This window comes from Panthera pardus, unplaced genomic scaffold, assembly GCF_024362965.1.
Source record: "Panthera pardus isolate Hobbes unplaced genomic scaffold, ASM2436296v1 HiC_scaffold_8, whole genome shotgun sequence".
Taxonomy (NCBI): domain Eukaryota; kingdom Metazoa; phylum Chordata; class Mammalia; order Carnivora; family Felidae; genus Panthera; species Panthera pardus.
The window spans coordinates 73567425-73595308 of NW_026527013.1; the positions used below are offsets into that span (position 1 = coordinate 73567425).

A 27884-nucleotide genomic window follows, 5' to 3' on the forward strand; every position below is an offset into this window, starting at 1 on the left:
GAGGGGAACATACAAATACAGGCTCCTAGCATGTTGAAGAAATATGGGAGAGACTTTTGGATACACTTGGGTTATGAAATTAGGGGGATTATGATGTTAAGCATGTATGTAAAGTGCAGTGGCCCCACTGATAACCATAATACACAATAAAACATATTCTTTTTGAAGACCAGCCAATTGCTTTCTCTGCACTCTTCTCTCCCATCCCCCAAAACCCTCCTGTCTTTATAAATATAAATGTTTGAAGGGCTGAGAAACACTGGACTAATACCAATGCATTAAAAATCATCAGCATCGCATCAGCATTATGTAATTATTAACCCCTTGGGCTAGGTGTTTCTCAGAGGCAAGGCCCAATGGTAATGGTAACAAAAGAAACACTGAAATCCACTTTTTAAAAATCTGAATTCTCAGAAAAGCACCCACCAAATCTATTCAACAAGTAGCAGAATGACTATCTCAATTCTGTCTACTTTTGTTTGGTTTACTCATTTTCAGAAAGTTGGCAGTTGAAGAATAGGGAAGAATGAACACAAGTGGATAATCAACCCGAGAAGTTCAGGATTGAGGGTACATAAAATAACACACAAAATGAAGGATCCTTACTTTTCAGAAATTTACATTCCATGCATTCAAGGTCTGTGATCTTTCAGATAGGGTTCAACAAGAATTAAGCAGAGTGAGCAGGGTGCCTAACTAATTCCTGAGACCATTGGGGTCTTCCATTACAGACTTTCAGCTCCAAACGCAGACAACTCAAATTAGATGCAAAGCTATAATTATTCTAGAAAACTGAATTATAATTATCCTGGCACTCACCCATAAAAATATTTCCCAAATCTATTTTAAAAATTAAAAACAGACCAAGGTCTAGAAACATATCTAGGATCCATCTTAATATGCTGGTTTCATTCAAGCTGAATTTGCATTTGTTCCTTAATCACAGTGCTGAACCGGTCCTCTACCAAGAAAAAACAGATGAATTCTGAGTTCCTGAGGAAAGATCCTAGTAGATCTTCTCTTATTTCTTACAGATAATAAAGCTGCAATCAACTAGATCAAATAAGCACAGTATCCACTTTATGTGACTGGGACAATTCTGGCAGGAAAAGTACATTTCTGTCTTCAAAGAATATATACACATGCACACACAGAGTCTCCCATATCCTTTACCTACTCTAGTAAAAGCCAAAAGTTTCTAAATTTCTTTTTACCTCACAGTAAAATAATTGACAGCATACTCAAGACTCCTGAGCACAGGAAGGACAGCCAAGGTCTATACAAAACTTTTTTTTTTTTTTAATGTTTATTTATTTTTGAGAGAGACAGAGAACGAGTGGGGTAGGGGCTGAGAGAGAGAGGGGGAGACACAAAATTGGAAGTGGGCTCCAGGCTCTGAGCTGTCAGTCCAGAGCCCCAAGTGGGGCCGAACTCAAGAACCGTGAGATCATGACCTGAGCCAAAGTCAGACGCTTAACTGACTGAGCCCCCCAGGCACCCCAATATACAAAACTTTTTCAAAAGACATTCTATTTTTTCTGGGGCGCCTGGGTAGTTCAGTTGGTTAAGCGTCCGACTTCAGTTCAGGTCATGATCTCACGGTTTGTGAGTTCAAGCCTCGCATCAGGCTCACTGCTGGCAGCACAGAGCCTGCTTCAGATTCTCGGTCTCCTTCTCCCTCTGCCCTTCCCCACCACCCCCTCTCAAAAATAAATAAATAAAACATTAAAAATATATATCTTTAAAAGACATTCCATTTTTTAAAAAAATAATCAAAAAATAAACTGTAAACCTTACACTACAACACAGTGAACACATCCCTATGTGATATGATTTGGAATTATACTATAAAGCCTTCCGAGTCAAAAATGCTTTCTCCACACACCAAAAACTAAAAATACGCCTTCCATTATTAGTGATGAACTCCCACAGGTTCCAACATTTCCCTCTGCTAAAATGCCTTTGAGATGGATCTCCACAGTCAGTGATAAGTATCAATTAGTTGATGGCAACCTTTCAGCCATGAGCAAGTTTGACGGAGAGGGTATGGTTTGGAATAGAAGAAGCAACTGGAACCACAGCACTCTCCTGTCAAAGGTAGCAGGATCTGAAAGACTAGTCAACAAGGAGCAGATCAGAGTTGGGATTCATCTATTCAATACAGGTATCAAATTCCTTTTTTTTTTTTTAACACTTATTTATTTTGAGAGAGAGAGAGAGAGACAGAGGGTGAGCAGGGGAGAAGCAGAGAGAGAGGGAGACACAGAATCGGAAGCAGGTTCCAGGCTCTGAGCTGTCAGCATGGAGCCCGACTCAGGGCTTGAATTCATGAGTGGTGAGATCATGACCTAAGCTGAAGTCGGACGCTTAACCAACTGAGCCACCCAGACGCCCCAGGTATCAAGTTGCCTATCAGAGAAGTGAGAAGGCTGAATTTGATGATCTCTAAAAAGTTCAAAAATGCAGCTTTTGGTAGGTCTGGCTAGAAGTTTAGCCACAGAGGGCTAAGAAGTAGGGAACCCAAATGTCACTAACAGTGGTCATAAAAGCACTGCTAAAGAAAAAAGGGGAGGCACTCAAGAAAATGTCTTCAGGGGTACCTGGGTGGCTCAGACAGTTAAGTATCAGACTCTTGGTTTTGGCTCAGGTCATGATCTCACAGTTCATGAGACTGAGCCCCATGTCAGGCTCTGTGCTAACAGTGTGGAGCCTACTTGGGATTTTCTTTCTCTCTCTCTCTCTCTCTCTCTCTCTCTCTCCCTCTCCCTCTGCCCGTCTTCAGCTCACACTGTCTCTGTTTCTCTCAAAATAAATAAATAAAAACTTAAAAAGGAAAAAAGAAAAGAAAATGTCTCCACTACTGTAGTTACGCCAAAAGGCACTTCTACAAGGAAATCATAGTAACGCCTCAGGGACAAGGAGAAGATACACAGAAATAGAAAGCGAAAAATTCCAGATTCACATTGGGTCACTGAATTGCTCAAATTGGTATTAAAAGAAATGGAAAAGAAGCTAGTTTTGCTGAAGGAAATAATGTTCTTAAAACTAAAAGGATGAGTAGCAGTTGTTGATGGATTGATTTCCTGGTAAATGCAAAATGCGGACTTCTGCATGCTCTGTCAAGGCCATTAGCACTGAAATGGCTACAGTAAACTTCACTCCTTCATTCAATAGATATTTACATGGTGCCTAGTCCATACTTCTGCTGGATGTGAGAAAGGATATGGTGATGAAAAAGACACCTCTAACTCTTAAACGTATTAGAGAAGATATAACAAATATATTAATAAATACAATGAGAAATGATACTACGAAGCTAAGCAAAGGTTAAGGGTTTGGAAGAAGAGTTAGTTTCTGTTCTTATTTTATTTGTGAAAGATCACAGTTCCTTCACATATTCATTCACACTAGCCAACATCAAGAATTTCTAAGGACAAGTTTAGACACTTAATAAAGAACAGCAGTTCCTGAACCATCTGCTTTGCTCTGAAAATAAAGATCCGTCACACGCGAGTTTTCATTTTACTCCAACCCTGTGAGAATATTATTGTCAGCTGGGGTAGGTAACATTTGGTTTATAACTGACATGGTGAACAAACCATGCTTTATAAAATGGCTACAATCAGTGTTTCTTTGGGGTGAAAAAAACACAAACCATCATGTGTGGCCAAAAGTCACTCACTTTCAGCAAGTTCCTTTGATCCATTTAAGTGTCCTGTTACTAATCTTCTGATGAAGAAATGTGCAAAACACAGAATTTAAAGTGAACAACAGAACCTTGTTATAGTCAGACAAAGATACATAACAGAGTATCCTGAAAGGTTTTTTTTTTCTTAGCAAGGGAAATAATTTCCCAAATTCATATCATACGAAACTGCAGATTACAGTAGCCCAACTCTATGTTGTATGTATTATTCTTACCTGGTAAGGAACAATACTGCCATGAGCTGTGCCCCATCGTTCTGCTTCCTTTTGGGCAATCAGATAATTAGCAGCTACCTGGGTCAGACAGGCCACCTACCAGAGGAGGGGGGGAAAAAGGTAGTTAACCCACAATTACGAACAGAAGGTTATACTGTGAAAGTTCTCATTTGAGTTCATTTCATGTCAGGGCAGAAGAAAGTAAAAGAGAGAAGAAACTCCAAATAGGTTAGAAAATACACAGGAGGGATGCCTGGGTGGCTCAGTTGGTTACATGTCCGACTTTGGCTCAGGTCATGATCTTGAGGTTCCTGAGTTCGAGCCCCACATCGGGCTCTGTGCTGACAGCTCAGAGCCTGGAGCCTGCTTCCGATTCTGTGTCTCCCTCTCTCTCTCTGCCCCTCCCCAACTTGTGCTCTGTCTCTGTCTCTCAAAAATAAATAAAAACATTTAAAAAATAAAGAAAATACACAGGCCACCATGCCTTCATCACGCAAAGAAAGATAGAACGGTATTACATTATTGCCTGAGACTAAGTATGAATAACATTCAGCTCCCAGAAAGATCACTGGAGGACAGGGGTGCCTGGGTGGCTCAAATCGGTTTAAGCATCCAACTCTTGGTTTTGCCTCACCACAGTTTCATGGGTTTGAGCCCCACATTGGACTCTGCGCTGACAGCGCAAGGCCTGCTTGGGATTCTCTCTCAGCCCCTCCCTTTCTCATGCTGTCTCTGTATCTCTCAAAATAAATAAATAAACTTAAAAAATAAAATTTAAAGATCAACTGAGGATGGAGGTCGACCCAGTAGATGAAACCCTGGTCCAGCCTTTAGCATCAAAACCACATCAAAATACATCAGCATCTAGTACATTCCTTTCCCCTCCTCACCCGTGTCCTTTTGCTTTCTGTCAGGATGACAAAAAGAAGAGCTGGTGTCATCCCTGAGCAGCTGAACCAGCCATGAGCCAGGTTCCTCTAAAGTTCTCATTTCATGAAAAAAATAACAATAATAAACCTCTACTTTGTTTCAATCAGTTCAGCTGCCCAAAGCATTCTTACTGACACAGAGAATCAAAATTATTTGACTTTTTGAAATTCCCCGTGAATTGTCCTCATTTAAACAAAAACTGCTGTACCTCTCTCAAATTAGTCCTAACCCCATACCCTCAATATTATACCTATTTCAGGTTTCAAAAGCCTTAGATCTCTTAAAGGGATCATCTAAAACCTTAGGGTCAGCTTCTGACTCTTGCAGTATTTCATACACATATCTTGAAAACCTACAATGATTCAATAGCATAGTAGGATAACATGAGGATAATGACTTGATTCCCGATGACCCGCCACGAGGAGCCTGTGTTCTCACGAATACCCATGCCCCCAAGGGCTGTGAACTATGGAAAGGCAACCTAATAAAAATTTTCCAAAGTTTCCAGAAAAAAAAAGCTTCTGGCCCCATAACATAATCAGGATATTCCACATATACCATGGGTTTATTTTCCCCATTCTGGATCATCAGGTGTGACTGGGAATCTCCCAAGCCAGTAAGTTGAACATATCCCAAACTAAGTCTGGCTCCTGGAACAACTCAGGGGTGGTTTTTCAGGGCTCCGTGCCACGACCTGTCATTGCCCTCTCCCTGGCATGGCTTCTTGCCTCCCTCAAGGCCTATCAAGAGGGCTCGGCCTGGATGAATCTCCTTACAGCAGCAGACATTCTCCTTTACTTTATTCTTGGGATTTACACTCACTTTTATGTTCATTTACTGCTCTGTTGAAATTGGAACTGCCTTATGGCAGCTGGTTCGGCTGTACTGCCCAGGTGGCAAAACTAATAAACTTTGAGTCATCCACTTCTGGACCTCCATCTGGTCTCGGGCATTTGAACCATGGAGCATTCCAGGGCTGCCTGGGGCTGCCTCGTGCTAATCACCATTTCACAGATCACTTCTGTGTCTTTCAAAATGGAAAATCAAATCAACATTTTGTAGTCAAAAAAATGCACTGGATAGGAAGTCCAGTTTCATGATTTTGCATCTCTGTAAACTCTAAGAGGTTGTACGGCTGTAGGTATTTAACTACTTTGACCTTCAGACACATTCTCTATAAAATCTTGGGCATTTGGCCAAAATGGGTGCTTTTCGATCTTTTTAAAAAAAGGAGGGGGGGGGGGGGGAAGCAGAACTCCTGTACCAAACCACATAATGCACAAAATCCTAATGTGTGAGGAAGTAACCTCCAGTGTTCTGGTTGAAGTGGAAGCAGGCCTACAATGTCACCCGGGGCAGCATAAACACAGAACTCAATTTGCAAATAGTAAATGGTCTTAAATTTGCTTCCTAGGTCTATACTTCTGACTCTTATTCTTCTTAACAGTCTGGCAGATAAAAATGATACCAGGGATGCAATTGTAGTCATTTTCCCATTAAAGCTCTTCCTGAAATTGGGTAAATTCTCTCAAGTCTGAGGTTTTTCTATAAGAAAGGTTTTTCTTTGATCTAACTATATATGAGAGATGGGGGGAGGAGGTTGTTCTTCTCAAATAAATTCTGGTAAAAGTCACTCTCCAAGTTGCTCTGGTGCTACTGAAGGCCAAGGATTCACATTAATAAAGGTAATTCTCTGCAAGCAAAGAATCATAAGAGGCTTGGTATTTCCACTCTTTTAATTTCAAAGTCAACTGAGAGTCAATAGACCAACATCAGCAATAGCTGCAAGAGGTAGTGAACTGACTGGATGATCACAGGTTAACCTGAAAATCCTAGATTGATCTGACATGGTTGCCAGGAGGATGTATGGGCTGGATTCTAGGCTGGAGATGAGCCCGACTACCTCCTTTCTTGCCCACGACCTCTTTCTCTCATCTCAATTTTGACTTCTGTGTTTCTGACCCTACCTTGCTAAGCTATATCTTTGATAACTATTTAGTAAAAGCAGAGTTATTTAGAGTAAGTTTGAATGAAGAGTCAAAACTCATCTCACCAACTGTTTCTAAATGGGATGCCCTATCAGTTTCTTGCACACAACAATAACTCATGAAAACAAAAGAGCATTTCAGGACTAACAGCCTCTCACTGGGCAGAAAGGTTAGATAAGATTTTAAGCCACTGCCACCCAAAAACAAAGTGTGATTTGTCAGTAACTATTCAGAGGCAAATTTGGGGGAAAAATGAATTCTATTTAAAAAAAAAAAAAGGGAGCGACAGGGCTAAATTTAGCAACCCAGTGTTTAAAAGGGGCATTGCAAAACTAAGAGTAATCTACTATTTGCAATGAAGTATTTTAAGGCAGGAGAAGGGGGAGAAAGTCAACAGCTATGACGTGATTATGTATGAAAAATCAGAGGCTTCCTGGCAATTAATGACAAATTTTCCACAAATCAAGAGAATGCAGGATGTGACTTTTAGGTTAATAACTACATACTGTATATCCATTCTAAATATTGCATTAGATCATTACTTACATCCCCTAAACTTAGGGCCATTATTTCATCATGTGGACGCTATATAATTTACTCAGAATGTTGCCTTTACATGGTTTCATCTGAACAAAAAAGCCAACTTTGGTTTAATAATAATCATTCTGACAGAAAAACTATTATTTTAGATAACATAGTGGGTCCTGGTATTGTGTGTCTAACCAGAAAACCAATGGCATGGTCAAAGTGGCTCTCAAAGGGCACAGCCCCAAAAGACATGAGGAAGAATACACCCAATTATTTCCCAAAGCAGCCCCATGGGGTCTGTCACCACGTTTCACTTCTACCGAATGAGGATCAAACTGCAATAATAGAATTTTTCATCTCCAAAAAACCAAGTATGATGGGAAAAGTGGGGAAAACAATACTGGGATTGGGGTCCATTGCATCACAACTGGTCAATTTTTCCCTCCTGCTCCCTTGCACATATTCTGGCCTCCAACTAAGCTGGGCTAAACACCAATCATGCTTCACTTCTGCACCTGCCCATCTTTCCAACCATTCTTCAAAGTCCATTGCAATGTCACCATTTCCACTAAGTATCCTCTCATCACCCAAGCAAACAAATATTTCCCCTGCCTCTGAACAAACACAACCCCTTAATCTGCCTAATTCCAGCTGCCCTTTCACAGTCCACCTTATACAACTACACTTATAAGATGGCAAAGCTAAGAAAACCTAGATCAGTGGTTCCTAAACCTACCTGTGCATCATAGTCACCTGTAGAATTCCTGGACCCACCACCCCCCCGCCCCGGACCTACTGAATCAGACTCTCCAGGGATGGGGTCTGGGAAAAACATAATTTAACCAATGTAACCAGATTTGAGAACCAAAGCCTCAGGGAAATCTAGCCTAATCTCTTAAGGTTAGAGATGGATAAATAAAGGAACAGAGAAGGAAATAACTTACTTGAAGTCACACAGCTGGCTAATGACAGAACTTTAAACTACTCTAACTACAGTGTCCTCCTCCAACCTAACTTATTATCCATAGCTTATCCTATCCCTCCTTTTAAACCGGGAACTATTTCAGGGTAAGAACTGTTTGCTACAAACCCTTCATATATTCTCCCAGCACCTAACATAGAATTTCCACACTATTTTTTTAATGTTTATTTTTGAGAGAGAAAGAGCGTGTGAGCAAGGGAGGGGCAGAGAAAGAGGGGGACAGAGGATCCAAAGCAGGCTCTGTGCTGACAGCAGTGAGCCCGATGTGGGGCTCCAAGTCATAAACCGCAGATCCTGACCTGAGCTGTAGCTGGATGCTTAATCCATCCACTGAGCCACCCAGGCGCTTCCACGCACTAATTTTTTTAACGCGTGAATGGAAACAGTAAGTATTAGTTTATTTACTCAACAAATACTGAGTGCTGCTTTGTGTAAGGTATTATGTCAGCTACTGGGTACAAAAGTAAATAAAAAGACACAGTCCTGCTCTCTTTGGACTTAAGAATAGTGGAGAAGACAACTAAACAGTTATAGGAACTTGCACAGGGAGAACTTTAAAAACAAAGAGAATATCATGTGGGCAAGCCCTAAGGCAAGAAAGAGAGTGGCATACAGGGGAAAAAACATCTGAAAGTAGATGCATATAACTGAAGCATGACAGGAAAGAGACAGGAAATGAAATTAGAGGTGGACAGATCCTGCCGGCCCCTGAAGGAGTCATTCTCTGCACATCTTTCAGAATGATCATTTTATTTTATTTTATTTTATTTTATTTTATTTTATTTTATTTTGTTTGTTTGTTTGTAATTGATCTCTACACCCAACGTGGGGCTCAAACTCACAACCCCAAGATCACAAGTCTCATGCTCCACCGACTGAGCCAGCCAGGTGCCCCTCAGAATGATAGTTTTAAAATCAAGAATTATATTATATCATCCTTCTACTTAAAACTCATAGGGCTTCCCACTGCATTTGGAATTAAACCCAAAGAATGGACTGAAAAGAGACAAGAGAGAAAAGGGACCAGTTACAGATACTGTGAAGGTCCAGGCATAAGCCTATGACCGCTCAGACTAAGTTCGTGGCAGTGGAAATGGCCAAATGAATGGATTTAAGATCTCCTTTAGGGATAGAATGGACAGAACATGTAAAAGACTGTATGGGAAGGGGATGGCAGATAAAATGGTGAGGAAGAGGAGGGAGCTACACATAACTCCCAGGTTTCTGGCTGAATATCTGGGTAGGCTATGAAGGCACTAACAGAAATAAGCAAATCCAAGAGAGGAAGGAGGTGAAGGGAAAGGAAAACAAGAACCCTCCTTTGCATATGTTGCATTGGAGATGCATGCAAGACAATCATTGGGGCTTCAGTCATCAGCATATAGAAAGTATATAAAGTCATTCCCTAAGGGAAAATAGGGAGAGAAAATTAGAGAAGAAACCAGGAACAAGGTAAAACAAAAGAAGATAAGTCTCCATGCCAAAAATAGCCTCTAATCAGAGGTATGAATGATGATGCAATTCAAACCACCAGCACCAATTTACCCCAAAATAGGGAGTAGGTGAAATAAACTATGATATTTAAACATAACAGGAGATAAAAGTAGGCATTTAAAATGGTGCAACAGAAGAAGATAGTACCATGTGAGGAAATGTTTATAATTTTTTTAACTTTTTATTTTAGAACGGTTTTAGAGTTACAGAAAACTTACCAAAATAGTAATGAGTTCCCATATACTCCACACCCAGTTCCTCTATTATTTTTATTTCTTTTCTCTGCTGATTTAATTTCTTATTTATTTTTTAGCTGACACAATGTTACATTGGTTTCAGGTGTACCACCTAGAGACTCAACTTCTCTAGACGTTATGCTGTGCTCAGCACAAGTGTGGCTCCCATCAGGCTTCCTTCAACGCCATCCCAGTACCATTCACTATATTCCCTATGCTGCGCCTTTTATTCCCTTGACTGTTCATTCCAATGCTCCTATTAATTAGCCTCTTACCCCAGTGTGATACATATTTTACAATGAAAGAGCCAATATTGACACATTGTTATTAATTAAAGTCCGTGTGTTCAGATTTTCTTCATTTAAAAAAAAATATTTTTAATGTTTGTTTACTTTTGAGAGAGAGAGACAGAACTTATTCTTTTTGAAGCAGGCTCCAGGCTCTGAGCTGTCAGCACAGACCCAGGACACAGGGCTCAAACACACAAACCGTGAGATCATGACCTGAGCCCAAGTTGGATGCTTAACCGGCTGAGCCACCCAGGTGCCTCAGATTTCCTTCATTTTTAATGTTCTTTTCAGCTCCAAGATCCTATTCAGGATACCTATCACATTCTATTTGGTGGTTGCTTCTGTAGGCTCCTCTTGATTGTAACAATTGATCATACATTCCTTCTTTCTGAGGACCTGGACAGCTTTGAGGAGTACAGATCAGGTATTTTGGAGACTGCTCCTCAATAGGGATTTTTCTTCTATTTTTCTCATAATTAGAGAATTATGGGTTGGTCTTTGGGAATTTGGACTTTTTGGAAGAAAGCTCACAAAAGTAAAGGGCCATTTTCGTCCATCTTATCAAAGGTACAAACTATCCATACGACTTAACATTGTTGGTGTTGACCTCCATCACCTGCCTGAGGTGGTGGCTATCAGGTATCTCCACTGTAAAATCATTCTTTTTTTTCTCCCCCTTTCCACAATGAAATCTTTGGGGGTGAGGAGTTATGCTCCTCCTTTTCAAGGATGAACTGTCCACATAAATTATTTTGAATTCTGCATAGGATATTTGTCTCTTCTCTCCTATTTATTTATTCAGTCATTTATTTATATCAGCACAGAGTCCTAGGTATTTATTTTATACTTTGGGTTATAATCCAATATGACTCTATTTTGTTGCTCAAATCATTCTTTTTTGGCCACTGGGAGCTCTTTCAGTTGGCTCCTTTGACACACACCCCATCATGGTGAGGTTTTTGTTTTTAAGCACTTCTTTTTTTGTGGCACTACAGGATACTCCAGGATCATCTCTAGAAGTCCTGTTCCAGGCTTACAAGAAAGCATAAAAAGAAGGGGGATCAAAAGGTAAGTAAAGGGAATGTCTATTTATATATTATGTTAATATATTATATATAATATTTATTTAAGTGTCAACCAGTGCCTCATTCATTCATTTATTCAAAAATCTTGACATCACACCTACTATGTGCCAGGAACTGTTCAAGGCACAGGGGAAATAGGAGTGAATAAGACAGACATGGTTGCACTGTCATGAAGCTTACATTCCAGGGTCAGCTACATTCAGGCATAAAAAAACAGGAGGATATCAAGAAATGATAGATAGAAATGATTTTCTAGACCAGCAGGTTAGAAAAGTCTCTTTGAAGAGGTTAACACTAGGGGCACCTGGGTCACTCGGTCGGTTAAGCATCCAACTTCGGCTCAGGTCATGATCTTGCAGTTCAGGTCATGATCTCCCAGTTCTTGCGGGTTCGAGCCCCGCATGGGGCTCTGTGCTGACAGCTGGAAGCCTGGAGCCTGATTCCGATTCTGTGTCTCCCTCTCTCTCTGCCCCTCCCCCACTTATGCTCTGTCTCTCTCTGTCTCTCAAAAATAAATAAATGTAAAAATAAAAAATTTTTTGAAGATGTTAACACTTAACTGGAGACCTGTAGAAAGCATGTGAAAATCTAGGGGAATCTTTCTAGGCAACCACATCAACAACTAAAAGACTTTCTTGCGGTAAAAAATTTACCATATTTCAGAACAAAAATAAGGTCACTGGAGCAGGAACGTAGTAGGTAAAAAAGGCAATAGTATAAGATGGGGTTAAGGAGGGGGGCGCCTGGGTGGCTCAGTCAGTTAAGCGTTGGACTCTTGATTTCAGCTCAGGTCATGATCTCACGGTTTGTGAGTTCAAGCCCCCGTGTCAGGCTCTGTGCTGACAGTGTGGAGCCTGCTTGGTATTCTCTCTTTCTCTGCCCCTACCCTGCTCATGCACTCTCTCTCCCGATTCTCTCTCTCAGAATAAATAAATAAACTTAAAAAAAAAAAAAAAAGATGGAGTTAAAGAGGGAAGCAAGCACCAGAACATGTAGGTATTGCAGGCCTGAGTAAGGACCTAGAATATCATTCTAAGTGTCATGGGAAGCCATTGATTTATAATAATTAGATCATCTGGCTGTTATATGGAGTATTAAGGGGGAATGAATGAAACCAAATGATCTCACATGACGTTGGTATTACAGCCTCTATTTTACAGATGAAAAAACTACGCCTAGGCAGATTAGGTGTCTCGTCTAGGTCACACAGTGAGTTGCTGAATGGCAAATCTATGACTCACTCGCAGGTCAGTCTAATCTCCAGCTCATAGGGCTAAGGAGGGAACGCATTCAGGAGTGGAATGGCTATCCCATGTTGAAAAAAGAACAAGAATTATACCTATTCATACTGCATTTACCATTTTAAGCTTCTAGTATTCACTAACAATAAAAGCTAATATCTATATTAAGTACTTACTGTGTACTGTTCTAAGCATTTTATGCAAATTATCTTATTTCATCCACATGACAACTGTATGAGAGAGGTGCTATGATGAACCCATTTTACAAATGAGAAAACTGAGGCACAGAGCAGTTTCATAATCTTCCCACAGTTATATACCTAGTAAATGGACAAGCCAGGACCTGAACTCAGCTAGTCTGGATTCAGGCATTCTATTCTGTATTTCATACAGAATCAAACTCCTTAGTATTCCTGAATGGCCACGATCCTAGAAAAGTTTTATTGACTGTCCTACTTGGTAAAGAAAAGACAGTCAGTAAACATCCTTTTCTATTAGGTAAACCTCTACAGATAAGTCCGACCTTAATTATTACATAATCCTTAATATGGTACTCACTCAAAGATTTCTGCTTTGCTGCAACTATGTCTTTACTTCTATTCTAATGTAATTAGAAATAAACTTCAACCTATAAACATTTTACCTGTAAACACTGGAAAAACCAGTAGAGCTGTTATGTAATTTTAAAATCTCTACCTTTATTTGCTTAGCAAAGGAAGAACATATTGTCAAATCCTTCTCTTTGGGGCATTTTTTTTTAACCTAATGAAAGGAACACACACATTTCACATTCCTCTGAACTATCACTAATGGTAGTCAAATCATATTGATGTTTATTTTATATACTGAACTCAAAAAGAAAACATATTTGCATCATACTCAGAATAATTTTGCCAATCCATCTGAATCAAAATCAGACATGTGGAAACTGGATCTCAAATGCCAGAAGGTAAGACCAGACAACACAGAGAGACAGAATTTCAAAAGCATGTTTAGTGTAATACATCAAACATATTTCTTACCATTAACCACTGACCCAGTCAATCATTTCACTCAAAAAGTGGTTATGAATAACTAAAAGGAAAAAATGTGATGAGTAAGTGGAAATATAGAAAGGTAACAGTTAGTGACATGATGTACTTATTTATTCCTGTGATGTCTTCGGTTTCAAATGTTTTCTTCGAATATGGTTTTACATTTGAAATAACTTCATTCTTTAAAATATTTGTTTCTTAAAACAAATGAATAAACAAACAAAAAGCAGAATCAGACTATAAATATAGAGAACAAACCGATGGTTGCCAGAGGGAATGGGGGTGAGAGAGTGGGCAAAATGGATGAAGGGAAGTGGAAGATACAGGCTTCCATTTATGGAAGGAGAAAGTCTCAGGAATAGAAGGCATAGCATAGGGAATATAGTCAACGATATTATAACAGCACGATATGGTGACAGATGGTAGCTACACTTGTGTTGAGCACAGCAGAAGTACAGAGTTGTTGAATCCCCACGCCGTACACCTGAAACTAATGTAACATTGTGTGTCAACTACACTCAAACATTTTTCTAAGTTCTGTTTTTAGAATACATACATTGCTCTGCAACAGCTAGTTTTAAAAAGAAGTTATAAGAAATGAAAGTTACTTTTGTTTATTGCTTCCTTCATGCATTTAGCAGATATTTAATAAGCCCTTATTATATGCAGAGCACTCTGTCAGGTGCTGTCAGAGGTCCCAAAATAAAAAAAAAGAGAGTTTTATCTCTCAAGACAGTTAAAATCTTTTTTTCCATTTTTGTAAATGTTTTTATTTATTTTTGAGACAGAGAGAGACAGAGCATGAGCAGGGGAGGGGCAGAGAGAGAGAGAGGGAGACACAGAATCTGAAGCAGGCTCCAGGCTCTGAACTGTCAGCACAGAGCCCGACGCAGGGCTCCAACTCACGGACTGTGAGATCATGACCTGAGCCGAAGCTGGATGCTTAACAGACTGAGCCACCCAGACGCCCGAAAGCTAAAATCTTTAATTCAAAATAGAAATAATCAGTCCCACAAGAGACTTTTTAAAAAAAATCTATCAAGTAGACAGGACGCCTAGGTGGCTCAGTAGGTTGGGCGTCCCACTTTGGCTCAGGTTATGATCTCGCAGTTCGTGGGTTTGAGCCCCATATCGGGCTCTGTGCCGACAGCTCAGAGCCGGGAGTCTGCTTCAGATTCTGTGTCTCCTTCTTTCTCTGCCCCTACCCCACTCATGCACACTGCCTCTCGCTCTCTCTCTCTCTCTCTCTTAAAAATAAACATTAAAAAAAGTTTTTAAATACAAAGCAGCATTTTTCACAGAGCTACAACAAATAATCCTAAAATGTGTAAGGAATCACAAAAGACCCTAAATAGCCAAAGCACCTTGAAAAGGAAAAGCAAAGCTGGAGGCATCACAATACTGGATTTCAACTTAAATTACAAAGCTATAGTGATCAAACCAGTATAGTACTGGCACCAAAACAGACATATATATCAATGAAGTAGAATAGAAAACCCAAAAAGGAACCCAAAACTACATAGTCAATAAATCTTTGACAAAGCATAAAAAGAATATGCAACAGGGAAAAGATGGTCTCTTCAACAAATGGTGTTGGGAAAACTGGAACAACATCCAAAACAATGAAACTGGACCATTTTCTTACACCATACACAAAAATAAGTTCAAAATGGATTAAAAACCTACATGTAAGACCTGAAACCATAAAAATTCTAGAAGAGAACGCAGACAGTAACATCCATGATGCCAGCCGTAGCAACTTCTTTCTAGATATGTCTCCTAAAGCAAGGAAAACAAAAGCAAAAATAAACCATTGGGACTTCATCAAAATAAAATGCTTCTGCACAGCGAAGGAAACAATCAACAAAACTAAAAGGCAACCTATGGAATGGGGGAAGATACTTACTTGCAAATGACATACCAGATAAAGGGTTAGTATCCAAAATATATAAAGAACTTATAAAACTGAACACTCAAAAAACCCAAAAAATCCAATTAAAATGGGCAGAAGAGAAAAAAGAAAACATCCAGATGGCCAACAGATACATGAAAAGATGCTCAACATCACTGATCATCAAGGAAATGCAAATCAAAACTACAATGAGATATCACCTCACACCTGTCAGAATGTCAACAACATAGAAGCAACAGATGTTGGCAAGGATGTGGAGAAAGCGGAACCCTCTTGCACTGTTGGTGGGAATGCAAACTGGTGCAGCCACTCTGGAAAACACTATGGAGGTTTCCATCCAGCAACTGCACTACTAGGTATTTATTCAAAGAATATAAAAACACTAATTCAAAAGGATACATGTACCCTGATGTTTATAGCAGCATTAACTACAATAGCCAAATTATGGAAACAGTCCAAGTGTCTCTCCACTGATGAATGGATAAAGAAGATGGGAGATATATATATTATAATATATAAAAATTATTAATATATTACATTAATGTATAATATACAATGTATTATACATAATGGAATATTACTCAGCCATAAAAAAAGAATAAATCTTGCCATTTGCAACGATGTGGATGGAGCTAGAGAGTATTATTACTAAGCTAAATAAGTCAGTCAGAGAAAGACAAATACCATACGATTTCACTCATATGTGGAATTTAAAAAAAAAAAAAAAAAAACAGGGGCGCCTGGGTGGCGCAGTCGGTTAAGCGTCCGACTTCAGCCAGGTCACGATCTCGCGGTCCGTGAGTTCGAGCCCCGCATCAGGCTCTGGGCTGATGGCTCGGAGCCTGGAGCCTGTTTCCGATTCTGTGTCTCCCTCTCTCTCTGCCCCTCCCCCGTTCATGCTCTGTCTCTCTCTGTCCCAAAAATAAATAAAAAAAAAACGTTGAAAAAAAAAAAATTTAAAAAAAAAAAAAAAAAATCAAAGGCAAAAAATAAAAGAGAGAGAAGCACTCCAAGAAACAGACTCTTAACTATACAGAATAAACTGATGGTTACCAGAAGGGAGGTGGGGGGGGGGGGGGGGGGATGGGTTAAATAGTTGATGGGGATTAAGGAGGGCACGCGCTGTGATGAGCACTGGGTATTGTATGGAAGTGTTGAATCACTACACGGTACACCTGAAACTAACACTGTATGTCAGCTAACTGGAATTTAAATAAAAACTTAAAAATAAATTAAAATAAAATAAAATAAAATAAAGGTTAAGCTCAGAGAGACATGCTCCTGCCGACCTTGACAACACAGCCTGCATGGGCTCTACAGCCACAAGGAACAACCTGTCAACAACCTGAAAGGGTTTGAAGGACTCTGAGCCCCTAGTGAGAGCTGCAGCCCAGCAGACACCTTGATCGTAGCCTCTTAAGACCTGAGCAAATGGTCCAGGCTTTCCTAGACTCTTCACCCATGGAAACTATAATGTAATAACCTTGTGTTATTTCGAACTATGCATGTGTTAATCTATTACATGGCAATAGAAAATTAATACAAGGCTGAAGCCGCTGAAGTAGATGAGTCGGCTGAATGCTTCCAAGGAAAGCAGAGGACAGGGGCAGGGCTCTGGAGTCAACCAAAGAGGGAACAAAAAAAAAAAAAAAAAAAAAGAACATAACTCTAAAGGATGTGAAGGTGGGAAGAATAACAGAAAGGTGTGGTGTCTGGAGGCCAAAGGAGAAGCATGTTAGAAGAACAGTGTTGAATGTGTGCCAAATAGCCAAGTGAGGCCAAGGAGGAGGACTGTGAGAATCTCAGACTCAACAAAAAGAAATTAGCCTTCAAAGGCAATGTCAAGAGAGAAATTGGAGTGGATATCATAACGCAAAGGATTAAGAAAAGTCGGTGGAAAACAGAAAACTCAATACAAATAATACATGTAAGTCTGGCAGTAAAAGGAGGAAAGAGACAGAACAATAGCTGGAATGCTTAGCCAAATTACCAAAAATGGTGTCAAGTGAAGATTGTTCGTGATGTTACCTTTTCCAGGGTATACAGACTTTAATAGAAAACTAATGAACACAAAAGCCTTAGAGCTAAAGGAATGAATCTCTCTGAGTGGAATTTCAGGCATTTCCCTCAAGTTCATGGGAGAAAGATTTTATAATTGAGTCATTTTCCTAGAACCTTGAAGTCACAGAGCTATATAAAACAACGCTGCATAGAACAACAGCTTATAAACCAAGCTCCGACATGAGAACAAAAATTCATTTACACACTCTGACTACATCTGATCATTCTAACTGACTAAAATCCAAGAATGTAAAGGTGATTCGAATGAGGATTTTTGTCTGGCCACATCACACCGCACTGCTCTCCTGAGCTTCTGTGGCATGGCTCCCAGAATAACAAGGGAGACTCACCAGCATACAGGACATGATTAAGTTCTTCAGTGGTGACTCTTCTTAAAGTGTCCTCATGGGACTTCAAGGGAGAGGTGCAAAACCAGGTGTGAATTAGGGCAAGAAATCATGTCAGTGACCAAATGATTCAGCAGGTAAAGTATGTGTCACATTATTACACTTCAAGAAAAAATTCATGCACTGAAGACAGGTACACAGTGCCAAGGACTGCCATTTAATTAACAAAATCAACTCAGTGATAAAAACAGACAAACAAAAAACTCTAAGAACACCAAGAAAGAAAAAATACATTATGTTTTTTTAACGTTTATTTATTTTTGAGACAGAGCACGAATGGGGGAGGGTCAGAGAGAGAGAGACACAGAATCCGAAACAGGCTCCAGGCTCTGAGCTGTCAGCACAGAGCCCGATGTGGGGCTCGAACTCACGGACCGCGTGATCATGACCTGAGCCGAAGTCGGCCGCTTAACCAACTGAGACACCCAGGCGCCCCTCTATTTTTATATACTAATTCTGTTGTATTTGAAAGTGTTAATCTTGTACTTACATTTCATATCTTCAATCAACAAATACGTATTGAGTGACTACTTTGTTCCAGGCAACGTGCAAGGTGCTGGGAATACAATAGTGAAAGAGATAAATCCTCTGCCCTCATGGAACACAGGGTCTAGAGAGAGGACACGTTAAACATGTACAGCCTATGGGGCGCCTGGGCGGCTCGGTCAGTTAAGCCTCTGACTTCGGCTCAGGTCGTGATCTTGGGGTTTGTGAGATCGAGCCCTGCATCAGGCTCTGTGCTGACAGCGCAGAGCGTGCTTGGGATTCTCTCTCTCTCTCTCTCTCTCTCTCTCTCTCTCTCTCCCTGTCTCTGCCTGTCTTCTGCTCTCTCACTCTCTCTCTCTCAAAATAAATTTAGAAACTTAAAAAAAAAAACAACCATATAAAGCCTAGTGAGGTGAGGAATTTGGGGACAAGCCTAGGGGACTTTGAGCAAAGTGACCTTGGCATGATAAGCATGATAAGCATATTCTTTTCACACTTCCCTGCCCCCTCCTGCCACCAGGACACAAAAACTGCTTTTGGCAAATATAACTGCTACGTTACAGCCATCTTTACTGGTGTGGGAGTCACTTCACGGGAACAGAAACAATAATAATACTCCACTCTACATACGAACACCTGGGCAACCTCACCTCTGTTCTTACTAACACATCTGACCAGAGACTAAAACCAAGGAAACTGATTTCAGAACCTTGCTAACTTACATCCCACAGTCAGAACTCAACAGCAAGCCACATGACACAAGCTGGATGGCTTTTAAGGTCTAAGTTGCAAACTGTGGATGTGTTTGGACTTTTCAACATCACCTTTAAGAGACCTCAAAGGTACACCGACATAATCAGCCTTTGATGACACACTGTATCATATATCCACATTCTCATATGCCCCTAATTTCATACATTTGCATACGATCTGCATTCTAACGTATCCGCAAATCTGTTTTTCTCTGCTAGAGGACTGTAATATGATAGAGCCCTTAAGGATCCACTTTGCTTTGTTGTGTCAATCCTCATATTCATCAGACAATGATCAGTCTCTTAGCCACATCCTCCACCTACTCCTTAACCACAATTGGAGGGCTAGACAGTTCTGAAGAGAGCAGAGTCTTTGAATCTTTTTGATATCCTCAGCAGTTTGGTGGAAAGATATTTGGATCCTGAGTCCCAGGGTCAGCCTAGCTCTTCACTACAAAGTTCTGAACCCCGACTCAGGTTTGCAAAACATAACCAACTTCTTTATAGCCCTGTTCGTATAACTTCACAATAACATGGTAAAAGCACTTTGAAAATACTCAAATGTAAGAATCCTAAAAAATTATCCTTTAAAAAAAACATATTATCCAAGCAAATACAGACCAAAGAGCTCACATGGGGTTTTACTCTACAACAATTTAGTAATTTCTATTAGATTGATGCTCTCCATCTTTCATTCATACAAATAATCCATCTAGGAAAAACAATTCCCAGAGATGACAAAAACAGGTCAGTCAGCTTTAGAAATTCCAGGTATATTGATTGTTTTTATTCATGAAAGAAGTTTCTGAACTGCAAATTTTTTTAACTCTTATAAATATTAAACACACTTTAAAACACTGCTGGTTCAGAAAAATAGCAGTGGAACCACTGATTAAAATCAACACTTTGTACCTGAAACAAGTATAATTCTGTATGTTAATTCTATTGGAATTAAATTTTTTTAACTCAATGTTTGGATGAATCAAACCATTGATTAAATCTTCAGGTAGACTATAAAGCAGCAAAAATTGATTTCTAATGAGATTTCTAAGACAAATCATCAGCAGTTTACCTCCAGAGGTTGCAAACGGGCAGCTCGTGAGCAGGATTCCATTCACAACTGCATTTTGTCTGGGCTACGTAGCATTTCGAAAATTAAAAAGTTTTATATAAAAATTCAAATGTCTTACTTCAAAAATTGAAGATCTGGCTATACTGGGCCAGTATGGTGGAACTGGCTTACACTGGCTCCGCAGAGTTGATTGTTAGCATCTCCTCCAAACACGTTCAGTAACGATCGTATTAGAGGCTTGAAATCAGCCATGTGGAAATGTTTACACAATGAGAATTGGCAAATGCTACAAATCGCTGCTCTTTTTTTTTTTTTTTTCTTTTTTTCTTTTTGCTTTAAGAAAGCAAGTTGAACATTTACAAGCACACCCCACACTTGGGACCACAATCTCACATGACAGCAAATGCTGGAGTGAGGAGTGACTAAGCCCTTCCTAGCCCATATCCACCACTATTGTTCCTTGTCTGGCTCACTTCACTCATTTTAATAACCTGCCTGGCATATTTAAGTATTTGCAACTCCTGGTTTACAGTCATAATGTATTCAAAACAACTCTTAGGTGATAACAAAGAAAAAAACAAAGAACAAAAACCAAAAACCTAAGCCACTGTGCTTGCTTGATAATTAAAAACAAAGACCAGGCTTAAATTCAACACAGTTGGACAAAGTGAAATACCATCTACAGATTCCTTCTTCTCCCTATTTTAGTCATTGTGGTATTTAGGCAAACAAGAACATTGTGATGGTTTTCAAGTCATAAATGGAACAGTTAGCAAATATAGATATTTTTTAAATGATAAGAGTATTGTTTAACTGTATACCCTTAAGAAACAAATAATGAAAAGCTGAGGATTTTTATTTCTAGTGGGGGAAAGATCATCATTGCTTTTCAAAACTCTGAAGGCTTTGGTTTGTCTGCAAATGGATATATGACAGATATCTTGAAACCCTGAGCAGAAAAATTCTGACACGAGACAAACCTCTGATTAAATGACTCTTGACTAGAATGTCTGAACATGAAATCAGATATGATAGTGGTCAGAAAAAATTCCCTTTCATGTCACATTACATGGGTTCACACACAGATGAACCCATGCTTAGCCTGCCCTAATACATAGGTCTGTGCTTCCAAAGACAATAATGCTTTCATTTATCCCTCCCTTCCCTTGGGGCATGAGTATCAGAGTCCCACCCACCAGAAGAAAAGCATTTTCCAGAAACCACTTCCACAGTCCCAAGAACAAAGACAGAGGACAAAATCTGGGGAGGAATGCACACCAAGGGAAGTTCCTAAAACAGTTCCCATCGACTGGTTCCGTAGATGTGAATACTGTCCTGCCAGTAATCACCACCACCGTAAGGAAGGGGCAATCTGACCAAGTGCCAGAAGCCTCAATACACACCACTTTTCAAATTCTATCTTCTCTCCTCCACCTCTCGCTACATTTCTCTTCAGTCTCAGACCTACTTCAGCATGATTCCTGGCCTTTTCTTTTTTTCGACATGCCCCAAAATGACAAGTATTTGGAACTCTATCCTAGTCCCCAAATTATCATATGTTCAATTTTACTGTGGCAACAAATCAAGGATAGTAAAGCAATAGGAAGAAAGAAATAGAAAGGAAAGAAGGTGAGAGGGACAGAGGAGAAGAACAAAGAAAGGACAAAAGCATGTTTGAGGTAACATGAGAGAAGGGGACCAAGTTGATAAAAAGGAGGAAAGCCACTGTTGTGTTTTTGATTGCTCTTAATATAAATGTTGAGTTAGGGACGCCTGGGTAACTCAGTCATTTAAGTGTCTGACTTTGGCTCAGGTCATGATCTCACGGTTCCTGAGTTTCAGCCCCGTGTCAGGCTCTGAGCTGACAGCTCAGAGCCTGCAGCCTGCTGCAGATTCTGTCTCCCTCTCTCTGTCCCTCCACTGCTTGCACTCTGTCTCTCTCAAAAATAAATTAAAAAAAAGAAACACACACACACACACACACACACACACACATATATATATATATGTTGAGATATATATATATATATATAGATATATAGATATATATCTATATATATCTATATATATATATATATATGTTGAGTTGGGGTAGAATCCAAATACTATTCTTGGTCACCCGTGAAACATTTTGCCTCCGATTTTCGACATGCTCTCACTTCCATGGGACATTCTCCAGTATACATGGGAAAGCTTAGGAAATGATCCAGCTAAACTTAAAAGCAGTTTGTTGATAATACTGAAAACAAAAACAAGGCAGAACAATAACAAAAAGAGCAAGAGTTTTACCTACATTCAGTAATGTGTACTAGCAGTGCTAACTTACATCAAGTTTTTTGTTTTCTGTATATTGATTTTCACTGATCTAATGCTAAAGACCTGGACCTCAAGAATAACAGAGTTCTTCTCATTTTATTTTATTTTATTTTTTATTTCAATTCCAGCATAGTTAACATGCAGTGTTATGTTAGCTTCAGGGGGTACTGAGTGCTTTTAGTAAAAGAACTCAAGGTGAGCCTGAGTACTTCTGCTCACAATTCTCAGGCGCGTACGGCAGCTGACTGAAAGTATTTCCTGGACTTACAAGTGGTCTCAGCCCACTGCCTAGTCTGAGCTCCAACCATCATCCACGGGCCTCGCCTGTATAATGACATAAGCAATATGTCACCACTATTTTTAGCTTAATTTTAGCACACACGTTCCCTCAACTTAAAAAAAAAAAAAAGCAGTAGCAAGATTTTTACTTTTTAATGGTTGTATTCTAAATGTTTTTTTTTAACCTTTATTTATTTTTGAGGGACAGAGAGACACAGAGCACAAGCAGGGGAGGGGCGGAGAGAGAGGGAGACACAGAATCCAAAGCAGGCTCCAGGCTGTCAGCATGGAGTCGACACAGGGCCGAACTCACGAACTGCGAGATCATGAATGGGCGCCGAGGTCGGACGTTCAAACGACTGAGCCACCCAGACACCCCTTAATGGTTATATTCTAAATAATTAATCGCAAGACTAGTTCACGAGCTCGAGTCCCAGGTCGGGCTCTGTGCTGACAGCTCAGAGCCTGGAGACTGCTTTGCATTCTGTCTGCCCCTCACCCACTCATGCTCACTCTCCCTCTCTCTCTCTCAAAAATAAATAAACATTAAAAAAATCTTTTTTAAAATTATTTTTGGGAAAAAATTAAATAAATAATTGCAAGACTTACTCAAAAGTAAAAGCTTTGTGTAAAAAAAAAAAAAAAATCAGTCTCTGCTGCAACCAATATAGCTCCTACGTCTGGACATCTAAGGTTAAGAAAGGCAGTAATAAGGTAAGAGTGTGCAAAAGGTGGGGACAAGGAAAGGAAACAAAACAGGAAAAACTAAGGTAGAGACAACAATAATAATGATAATACAATAATAAAAGTTAACACTTATTTAGTGCTTACTATGTAATGGACTCTGCAGTAAGCACTTTACATGTATTAACCTATTTTAATCCTCATAGCAATTGGAGGAGGCAGACAGTGTTATTATCCCCATTTAATGAATGAGAAAACTGAGACAGAGCCATTTTATGACTTGCACAAGTCTTTAGCTACTTAGTAGCATATTGAGGATTTAAATTTCAGCAGTCTGGCTGGAGAGTCCATGCTCCTAACCACTACTCTATAGTCTAAATAGAAAGGTTACCAAATGAGAGAAAATAATTCAACAAGCTTAAAATTAAATTTAAGGGGTGCCAGGGTGGCTCAGTCAGTTAAGCATCCAACTTCGACTCAGGTCATGATCCCATGGTTTGTGGGTTCAAGCCCCCCATCAGGCTCTGTGATGACAGCTCAGAGCCTGGAGCCTGCTTCAGATTCTATGTCTGCCTCTCTCTCAGCCCCTCCCCTGCTTGTGCTCACTCTCTCAAAAATAAATAAACATACATTAAAAAATTAAATAACAAAAAAAAAGAAATGAGGTTTTACCTTATAAGGAAAAAAATACATTTTGCATTCAGATTAAAATGTTCTACCTAATAAACACAATATAAATTTTCATGTGTATTTGGCAACAGGTAACAAGCGCAATTACAAACATTAGAAATGAATATAAAAAGCCTTCTCCAGAAAGATGGGAGCACAAGATTTCAGCCACCAAGGACAGCCTATTTCTAGTGCAGTTCATGAGCCCACAGTGCCATCCAGTGATAAGGTAGGTGAATCACGCATACATTTCTCCTGCAGGTTATCTTTCCTATAGCTAATCCAGAATTTCCACACAAAAAAGGAAACTTACATTAGTAATACCTATCTTTTAATTTACTATAACTTTTGCAGAATGACCCTTACATTTAAATTTCCCCCTACTCTTTTTAAAAAAAATTTTTTTAAGTTTATTTATTTATTTTTACAGAGAGAGAGAGAGCAGGGGGAAGGGCAGAGAGAGAGGGAGAGAGAGAATCCCAAGCAGGCTCTGCACTGTCAGCATAGAGCCTGATGTGGGGTTGAACTCATAAACTGTGAGATCATGACCTGAGCTAAAACGAAGAGTCAGACACTTAACCGACTGAGCCACCCAAGCACCCCTCCCCCAACCCTTCTTAATTAAACATGCGAGTTTGACCAGAACATCCCAAGCTATTAACTTGAGGGGTAAGAAAGGTTGCTGATAATTTAGTAGAGTGATTCATTTCCCTCGAGAAAACATTCAAACTATTTATTAATAGCATCTGTCACCTAGTGACACCATATAGAGCACTTCAGCACTCGTGAATGTAACTGTTCAATTCATGGATAATGGAGTTGAGAAGCAGTCAGTGGAGGGGCGCCTGGGTGGCGCAGTCGGTTAAGCGTCCGACTTCAGCCAGGTCACAATCTCACGGTCCGTGAGTTCGAGCCCCGCGTCGGGCTCTGGGCTGATGGCTCGGAGCCTGGAGCCTGTTTTCCGATTCTGTGTCTCCCTCTCTCTCTGTCCCTCCCCCGTTCATGCTCTGTCTCTCTCTGTCCCAAAAATAAATAAATAAACGTTGAAAAAAAAAAAAAAAAGAAGCAGTCAGTGGCAAGGGCTGAAATATCCACTCCAAAGAACAACACAAATTGTGGGGAGCTCCCCATCAGCAGCACCTGTACTGTGGAACTTCCAGAAGGAAAATGGATGCAGCAAGTAACCATGTGGTGGAGGAGTGAGAGGTGTAGGGAGGAGAGCCAAGCACATATCCAACAAAGCAAAATTTCTCTAGAGACCTAAATAGGCAGGTGATTCGCTTTCAAAAATTCTCACGCTGGGAATGTTTACAATATGACTCAACTGAATTCTAAAGTTTAGTTTTTCATTCAAAACCATAATATTATTGGGGCACCTGAGTGGCTCAGTTGGTTAAGCGTCCAACTTCGGCTCAGGTCATGATCTCACAGCTTGTGGGTTCGAGCCCCACGTCGGGCTCTGTGCCAACAGCTCGGAACCTGGAGCCTGCTTCGTATTCTGTGTCTCCCTCTCCCCTGCTCATGCTCACCTGCTCTCTCTCTCTCCCTCTCAAAAATAAATAAATGTTAAAAAAAATTTTTTTTTTTTAAATCATAATATTATCACTGATTATATCCTAAGACAAAATAACTATATATGTCCCTGGAAGCAATTCAAGAAAGATGCATTAGTGAGTTATTTTAATAAAATCTTTTGCTGAAATAGTCACCAAACTTTTAATAGTAGTTATTGCTAAGGAGTGGAATTTCAAAAAACTTTTAGTTACTAAGTTACACATTTGTATATTTTTAACAATTTTTTCATGAACATGCATTTCTTTTGTTAAAAGTCTGGAAAAGTCCTGTGCTCCACTCTATTACACTCATCAGGAAGAAACACTAAATAAGACATTTGTCTCTATTTTCTATATATCCCTTCTATATTTCAATCATGCAATTGATATGTTCACATACACTTCTAAAACTCAGCTTTTTTGCTTAAAATAACAAATAACAAAGAACTACTTATAAATCTAATTATTTGGTAAATTATTTGGTAAAGTGTATTTCCCAGTTATCAGCTAGGCCAGATTTTTAAATTCTTTCATTTTTCAAATGCCATGATTGATAACATATCTATGGGTACAAATATGATTAAAAAGAAAAATATGTGAACTCTGGTCACCAGTATGTGAGAAACAGAGTCTGACTTGAGGTTCATGTCTGTGGTCCCTGGAATGTCCCTCTCTCCAGCTGTTTTCCTTTAAGCTAAGGATTCAGGATGAAGAGTTCCCACACTCCTAAAGACTGTAAGTCACAGTGACCAGTTAGCTGCTGATTTTCATTTATTCCACACCATCAATGCCTAAAGTTGTGTTCAATTTACCATACAGTCATAAAGCTAAGGTTGTTTCCAAATTACCTTATGTTCTTTTGGTTCCCTATCTAGCTACAGGTCCCGTGGAAGCTTGTAGAGCAAAGACTTGAAGTACAGTGATGCAAATAACTAAACCCAGCCAAAAAAGTTGTATCAAGTATGACTTGAGTTTTGATTAAAACTTGGGGCACCTTGGTGGCTCAGTCAGTTAAGTGTCTGACTTCAGCTCAGGTGATGATCTCTCCGTTTGTGAGTTTGAGCCCTGCGTCGGGCTCTGTGTTGACAGCTCAGAGCCTGGAGTCTGCTTCGGAGTCTGTATCTCCCTCTCTCTCTGCCCCTGCCCCGCTCACACTCTGTCTCTCTCTCTCTCTCTCTCAAAAAATAAATAAACATTAAAATTTTTTTAATTATTTGGGGGAATTTTAATGCCATTTAATTGTACAAGTATCAAGATGATATATGGAAGAGATATACCTTGCAGGTTGACTGCAAGAAAAGATTATGGTAGCATGCAGAAGAAGTGTACATGTGACTCACCTACCTTATCCCTGGAAGACCAACCTCCTTTTAAAATTCTGGGGTGCCCGGGGTGGCTCAATGGGTTAAGTGTCCAACTCTTGATTTCAGCTGACAATGCAGAGCCTGCTTGGGATTCTCTCTCTCCCTCTCTCTGCCCCTTCCCTACTCGTGCTGTCTCAATCTCTCTCTCTCAAAATGAATAAACTTTAAAAAAATTTTTTTAACGTTTTATTTATTTTTGAGACAGAGAGAGACAGAGCATGAATGGGGGAGGGGCAGAGAGAGAGGGAGACACAGAATCGGAAGCAGGCTCCAGGCTCTGAGCCATCAGCCCAGAGCCCGACGCGGGGCTCGAACTCACGAACCACGAGATCATGACCTGAGCTGAAGTCGGCCACTTAACCGACTGAGCCACCCAGGCGCCCCATGAATAAACTTTTAAAAATAAATAAATAGGGACACCTGCGTGGCTCTGTTGGTTGAGAGTCCAACTTCAGCTCAGGTCATTATCTCAGCTTGTGAGTTCGAGCCCTGCTTCAGACTCTGTGCTGACAGCTCAGAGCCTGAAGCCTGCTTTGGATTCTATGTGTGTGTGTCTCCCTCTCTCTTTCTGCCCCTCCCCTGCTCACACTCTGTCTCTAT

General features: G+C 39.9%; 1 protein-coding gene across 4 annotated transcripts in view; it reads right to left on the reverse strand.

Moving 5' to 3' along the window:
• Nucleotides 1–27884, reverse strand: part of SUGCT (succinyl-CoA:glutarate-CoA transferase) — a 747749-nt gene that overhangs the window by 559787 nt on the left and 160078 nt on the right. For all 4 annotated transcript variants that reach the window (XM_019451100.2, XM_053897878.1, XM_053897879.1 and 1 more), the window contains exon 9: nucleotides 3922–4017. In XM_019451100.2, the coding sequence (XP_019306645.1) occupies nucleotides 3922–4017 (96 nt within the window). The remainder of the gene's footprint in view (nucleotides 1–3921; nucleotides 4018–27884) is intronic.